The 7897-nt window shown below is 30.2% G+C and overlaps 1 protein-coding gene across 1 annotated transcript; it reads left to right on the forward strand.

Moving 5' to 3' along the window:
* Positions 1 to 1651: 1651 nt before the first annotated feature.
* On the forward strand, positions 1652 to 6357 carry LOC107489186 (probable LRR receptor-like serine/threonine-protein kinase At1g14390). The gene is made up of 8 exons (XM_016109953.3): positions 1652 to 1742; positions 1960 to 3250; positions 3441 to 3574; positions 3675 to 3924; positions 4478 to 4671; positions 4992 to 5044; positions 5462 to 5573; positions 5971 to 6357. Exons 2-8 carry the CDS (start codon positions 1987 to 1989, stop codon positions 6202 to 6204), a joined length of 2241 nt encoding a protein of 746 aa, XP_015965439.1. The 5' UTR covers positions 1652 to 1742; positions 1960 to 1986; the 3' UTR covers positions 6205 to 6357.
* Positions 6358 to 7897: the final 1540 nt, after the last annotated feature.

The following is a 7897-nucleotide window of genomic DNA, read 5'->3' on the forward strand; positions in this document are numbered from 1 at the left end:
AAAATATTTGTTAAGTTATTACACCTTATATACTATGTACCTTTTTTTATGTACTCTCACTAAAAAATAATTACAATGGTAAACCTATTATTAATAAAGAAATAATCTAGGTAACAGAGTCACTCGTGTTATGAGAAAATTCTTTAAAATTCATTAAAATCATATATATTGTATTTGTTTTGAGTAGTTAATGTTAAGATACAAGCAGGACTAGTAAAAAAAGTCAACGATCCGAAGGTCCTACACCTGGTATTGTTATTAATACTACGTTTATTCATGCAAGAACATATCTCAAATGCACCAAATTGAATCTAGTATATCATTCCCATGTATTAATATGCCACACAGTGATAAATTAAAAAAAAAATATTAGAAGAAACAATATATGTAAAGTAATGCATAAAATAATAGTTACATAAATTTTTTTATGGGGCATATATATACCTACATGCATATATATAATATACTACTTATATATTACCGATGCATTTTTTTTTAATTTCAATCGAGGGCATATGCCCTCGAAAGCTAATATATGGATCTGTTTCATAATGATAAAAATATAATAGACATATATATATATATTTTTCTATATAATTAGTGATTTTAGCAACATGTTTTGAGTATGATATAAGATGATATCGGTGTCAAATTTGTCCAAAATTTAGGCTGATTCGCCTAAATAAAGAAAAATAAAAAATTAATTATAACAATAAAAATGTTTTAAAAGCGTTACAAAAATGTGATATCTACAAATTGTCCTAAGATAATGTCAAAGAATGCAACATACATCTTGTAACGTTTTAATCTTCGCAATCTAATTAATAAAGAAATACGATATGCATAATGTAGTATTTAATTTAATAACAAACACAAAAAACACTACGTATTTAAAACGTTAGAATTAACAGAATATTCCGTTAAATAAAATGATGAATATACTTAACATTTGACTGAATATTTCATATAGTTTAACAGAATATCCTATTAATTCTAATATTTTTATCATGGTAGAGACTTAGTTATAAAATTTGATATGATATAGAAGTCTAATTAAAAAAGACATAAACACTTAATTAAAAATTTGATAAAATTATAGGGACTAACGGAATAATTAAACCTTTTTAGATCTAACTTTATTTATTTTTAATCTAATATTTAACTGATAGTTTTTTTTAAGTGAAAGACTTTAATGTAATGTTCTTTATATTTGTTGCTTGTGAAGAACTCATCACTATATCTATTGAGTTCTATTATATTTTGAATTGATAAAGAGTGCGATATAATGTGTATCATATTTTACTTAACCTAAATTTAAATTTATCACATTTTTGTAATATAATATTAAATGTCACGTTTTTTCATATTGAGAAAAATTTTGGCAAAATTTAGGTTTCAAATACTTTGAAAAAAGATGCATTAAGATAAGGTAATATGCCATTAGATTTACCGAGTCTTACGTGGCAGTATAGCAAACCCGCGGTTGCAGTTTAAGAAGATGGAGTGCGTAGCATCTGAACAAGACTGTGACTTTCCTGTGAATTCTTCCACTGTCATGTGCCCAACAGAACACTGAACATCATCAGAACATGTTCCTATCCATTTCCACATATATAAATAACTATGTTTTCTTTCTTAAATCATGTGGTAACTAATTCCCTGATTACTGTGACAATGAAATCTCACTCTTTTTAGCATCCCAGATTCTCTCACTAATGTTCCCTACCTGCTCCACATTGCTGGTAAATTGAATCTTCTCTATTCACATGTTTTCCCAGGAAACAAACATACTATTTTAATTTCTTGTAATAACCATCTTTACAAAATTAGAAAAGAACTTTTCTACTTATATATATATAATATATAATAGATTAGTATATAAGATTCTATGATTACTAAAACAAGAAAATATGGTAACCATGCCTTTTGTGACTAACAGATTTTCTTTTCTTGCTACAGAAGTTCTCGTAGGAGAATCAGAGAGATATGATGAAGAAGAAGTTCTTGGTTTCTTTTTATTTCTTGTTCCCTGCAACAATTTCAATCATTCTTGTGCTTCTAACTCCAATTCCAAGTGCACAGTTAACACCAACTGAAAGCGGAATCCTCCTCCAAGTTCAGAAGCTACTAGAATACCCTGAAGCTCTTCAACCATGGAACAACTTCACCACCAACTTCTGCTTCCTCCCTCCATCATCATCCCTCAAGATTCTCTGCTCCAATGGCCATGTAACAGAATTAACCATTATTGGAAACAGAGGTTCTTCTTTGAGTCATCATCATCAAGATCAAGAAGCTCCTACTCTTTCTGAAAGATTCTCAATTCATGATCTTTTAGTTCTGCTGTCAAGGCTTTCAAATTTGAAGGCTTTGTCTTTGGTTTCACTTGGTCTGTGGGGTCATTTACCATCTGAGATTAACCGGTTCGGATCAATCAAATCCATGAATTTAAGCTCAAACTTCATCTATGGAAAAATCCCATCATCAATTTCTTCTATGAGAACACTTAAGAGTCTTGTTCTTGCTCATAATCTCCTCAATGGAACTATACCTGATCTAACAATGCTATCTTCTCTTCAAGAACTCGACTTGGGCTTCAATGGTTTCGGCCCAGAGTTCCCTTCATTGAGCAAGAACATTGTGAAGATTATCTTAAGAAACAACTCTTTCACATCCCAAATTCCTTCAGAACTCATCAAATTTCAAAGGCTTCAACAATTTGACATCTCTAACAATGGAATTTTCGGAACCATTCCTTTGTTTTTGTTCTCTCTTCCTTCTCTTCAGTACTTAAACTTGGCATCAAACCAATTAAGCGGCTCACTCTCTCTGAACACAAGCTGCGGTTCTGTTCTAACTTTTGTTGATGTCTCATACAACCTTTTAACAGGAAACTTGCCATCTTGCTTCACTTCGAAGTCATCGAATCGAACGATAATGTATTCGAGGAATTGTGTCTCAGCAATGAGATTGAGTGATCAGTATCCTGCTTCATATTGCGAGGGAGTGATGGAAGCCTTGACGGCTAAATCACCAGGTCGAAGCCGGAAGGAGGAGTCAGAGATTCATCTAGGCCTAGTTCTTGGTGTTCTGGGAGTTGCTACAGGAGTGGCTGGGCTTGTGGCTCTTCTCATTCTGTTCATCTTGAAGAAGAACAAAGCAAAAAGTGCCGAAAAGGATATCATTGATAACAAATCTGCTGCTGATAAATTTCACATCAATCTATATCCAGGACCAAAAATTGTTGCAAGTATGGTAAAAAAAAAAAAATTGTGCACATCTTATTATTATTCTTTTTTATTTTGTTAATGTTTTTATCATAGTTTTATTCCTCAAGAGGTGGTTTACATGTTCCTTAGACCATGTCAATTACGTATCTCATAACTGTTTTGGTGACTAATATCTCGAATTATTTTTTTTTACCTTCGGAAATTAAATAGGATGTGTTACTGAAAGAATGAGTCTAGCAGCACTTGGATTGCCACCATATTGCAATTTCACATCAGATGAAATTGGAGATGCAACAAACAACTTTCGCCAATCAAATTTAATAGGAGAAGGAGCACAGGGACAGGTAAAAACAATATTTAAGATGAAGTGTTTGTTTGTGGGTCTATATTGAGCCCTCAAGACCAATTTTTTTAATGCCATTTTCTCTTGTTATATTTACACAGCTATATAAGGGCAAGCTCATGGATGGTTCAATGGTCCTTGTTAACCGTTTAAGGGTAAAGCAGAAGAGTTTGAACAGCAACAGTATGCAGAACTTGAAGAAGGTGTTGCCAAATTTAAGGCATAGGAATTTGGTTAGTGTTTTAGGACATTGCTTCATTACTTGTCAGGACCATCCCCAAACTAGAAGCACAATCTTCATTGTATTTGAGCACATCCCAAATTTGTTATCCTTAAGGGACCATCTTACAGGTAAGCATTTACACACACACACGATACTAAACGCAAATACTTCCTCTATTTCTTTAGTATCTTTTTGGTCTTTTGCGAATCAACTGCTATTTCTATTCATAAAACTTTAAAATATTAACAAATCTATGTATGAATAAACAAAACTAATTTTGTAATTATGAATGACTAAAAGCTGTTATTTTTATCCTTAAAAATTTAAAATATTAATAAATTTACACAAATGAAATTAAAATTTTAGTACATTTTATCACGTAAAAACCATTTTTCATGAGTATAACTAGTTTTGTTCATTTATAATTAAATTTGTTCGCATTTTAAAGTTTTATGATTATAAATGATAGTTTATTCTTTTGCGGTTCATTTTTCTAGAAATAGTTCTAAAAATTTTAAATGCGATACTACCTCTATTTCATTTTATATGTCACTTTCACATTTTGCTATGTTTCAAAATCCATCTAGATACAATGATCATAGATAGGATAACCAAAAGTAATGCGAGTGGAGGGTGTATTTGAATGACCAAAAAAGCGTAACATGGAAATTTATTTGACAGATAGGATAAGAAGGGAAACGCTGAAATGGCCACAAAGAATGGCAATAAGCATAGGCATTGCAAGAGGAATCCAGTTCTTACACACAGGAGTTACTCCGGGCATCTATGGCAACAATTTAAGGATTGAGAACATTCTGTTAGATAATAGTCTCAATCCAAAAGTCAGTGGATACAGTATTCCATTGCCATCAAAGGTTAGAAACAAATTATATTTAATTTGACCTACTCTTTCATTCATATATATTTCTATGAATGGATTACAGTGATCTCCTATTCTCCTGTATAGTTGGACATTATTACACACAACACTATTTTATTTTTAAAAGTATATACTAATCTCTCTTGGGTTTAGATTATATGAAACTTGAACACCCCTTTATTTTGTAAAATGTGATATTAATCTCCCTTATGAGTTATGATGCCAGGGTGGTTTGTTAAGCACGTAATTTTACCATGTATTCAACTACTATCTCATTTTAACCTTCACTCAAAAGCTTTCTTTGCAAATTTTCAGAAAGGCGTTGATAGGAGACAGAATCAACAATGTGTTCCCAGTGTTAGTGGCAGGTACTAATGATTCCCTTAGCCTTTATAGTTTTATTAAATTTTTAATTAGATCTTTAAATATAATTTTTGTATTTGAACATATTATTTTTTGTTAAAAATATATTTTTTTGAAATATTTAGTTAGGCCGTTATAATTTTGTGTTTGATGTAGAATAAATTATAAACTATTCTAAAAATAAATATACATTTTATCTGAAAAATAACAACTAATAAAAATTTAATTATAAATTTATATATGATATTGGACTAAATTATAAAACTTCAAACTAAAAAATCTAATTAAAAATTTAGAAAAATTATAAAGCCTAACAGAATAATTAAACCTATGTTATATATTTTTATAGTTTTGTTTATTTATTTATTTTTCACTAATGTATCATGTAACCAATTAAAATATGGTGTCATTACTTATTTTAGATGCAGCAATGAAGAAAAGGAAGATATATTTCAGTTGGGTGTCATTCTAATTCAAATAATCACTGGCAAGCTAATTACATCTTCAGGTGAATTAGAGGAGCTAAAAGATGAGGTATCAATCATCAAGGACATTTTTTGCTCTAAGTCAGATAATTTTATATATAGATATTTCAAGCTCATAAATCATAAGATCCTTCAATCTTTCCATAAATATTTGTTAAACATCTATATAATCGTATCATTCCTGGATAACTAATATACCTCTTTATAATAATCAAATTCTCTCGCATTTCATGTTTAGGTTGTTTTAAATGTTTAACTAACATTTTATTCTAGATGTTGAATTTTTTTTTTAAAAAAAAAAAACTCAACAAAACAGAGTGGAGCACCTAAAAAGCACTGAATTACTAGTCCAACAATAGAGATTAATCTGTAGTCAATCTTTAATGAAATAACATCACATTTTAAGAATCATAATACACTTAGTAACAATGTTTAATGATGTTCAGTTGGAGAGAGGTTTGTCAGAAGCTGCATCATCAACACCAAGGCTCACAGTTGATCCTTCCCTCAGGGGAATTTTTGTATATGAATCTGTGAAAACTGCACTTCAGATCACCATCAATTGCCTCAGCAAGGTCACTATTAATCGCCCTTCAATAGAGGATGTTCTTTGGAATCTGCAGTACTCAATGCAAGTTCAAGAAGCCAGGAGCAGCAGTGGGAATAGTCCAAGATTGTAAAAATTAAAATTAAAATAAAAAGTAAAAAAACATAAAGATGTTCGCTACTTAAGTTATCTGAATATAGTTTCTTCAATAAGGGCCTGCATCTTTTGTAATTGCCATAATTTAGTTAATTAGCCTTTAAACATGACAAACTATATATTAACAAAGTCACCCAAAATGCAAAATAATTAAAACATGTTCATACCATATATGGTTGTTCTTAAACGCTCCTTACTAAATAAGAAGTATTATACTTTTGTTAATTAAACAAATTTAAGTTTATTATTTATTATATTTTGTATTAATTATTCAAATTTAAAATTATAATTTAAGATTTAAAACTTATTATTTAAAATTTTAACTTTAAATTTTAACGTTTCACTTCTTAATAACACATTAAAATTCGCCACGTATATAACATGCGATTTTTTAAATAAATAAAATAAACAATATTAAATTTACACTTGTAGACACGTGTGGATTAATTTATGATTATACACGATATTACATATCTCGTCTTCAGCATGGACGAATTTCTTATGAACATATCTCGTTCCTAACATGGATGAAATAAATAAAAAATAATTAATATTGTATCTAGTCTACAGATAAAAAGACACGGCCATCTTTATGAATGTATCTCATTTAGGATTCACAACAGCCACTTGGATATCCGTATTATTATCTGTATCTACCATCTCTTCCGCATCCACAGAATCCTCCACCATAGTTTTATATGGCACTTCTACCACGACGACTTTAGAGACCTACCTATCAGATTTGACCACCGACATAAGACACAACAGGTCATCTGCATCATCTACCTCCCGTCCCCGCATAGTCATTATTCTGTATTAAGAATGTTTATTATGCTTATTTGTATCTCAACTTCATATTAAATGTATAGTTTGAGACTACATTTATGTTTGTTATTGAATTCATTAAACCATAGTCATTATTATATATTAAGTATGTTTATTATACTTATTGGTGTTACAATAATAACATGAATAATCTCCTTATATAGCTGAAAATTATTATCCCATATTTTAAACACATATCTCATTCTCAACATTTGGGTGGAAGTGAGCCGAGTTGAGCCGAGCTAAACCAAGCTGAAGCTCGGTTCACAAAAATTGAGCTTGGCTCACAGCTCGACTTATTAACAATCGAGCCTATTTTTTAAGCTCAATCTCGGCTCATTGAAAGCTTATGAGCTGGTTTGAGCTCACGAGCTGACTCAAATAATAGAAACATAAATACATAATCTATAATTCTATATTAATAAATTATAACTTGTATATTTTAAAAAAGATTTAAAAGGATCAATTTTATATATTGTTATCTATCAATAAATTATAAATTTTTTATTTATGTCCTATATTAAAATTATATGTAAAAAATAAATTTTAATTTTAAATAATTAAGATCATTAACATATAGGATTTGTATATTAATAATTATCTATATATAATCGAGTCAGCTCATGAGCTAATGAGCTGAGCTTATCCAAACTCAAGCTCGGCTCATTTAATTTATGAGCTCAATTCCAAGCTCAAGCTTGGCTTATTAGCTCACGAGCTTAGCTTTTCGAGCTATTAACGAATCGAGCTCGAGCTAGCTCATGAGCTGGCTTGACTCACTTCCAGCCCTACTCAACATGGATGAGTTTCTTATAAACGTTTCTCACCCCTAGCATAGACAAGAT

This window comes from Arachis duranensis, chromosome 5 (genome assembly GCF_000817695.3).
Source record: "Arachis duranensis cultivar V14167 chromosome 5, aradu.V14167.gnm2.J7QH, whole genome shotgun sequence".
Taxonomy (NCBI): Eukaryota; Viridiplantae; Streptophyta; class Magnoliopsida; order Fabales; family Fabaceae; genus Arachis; species Arachis duranensis.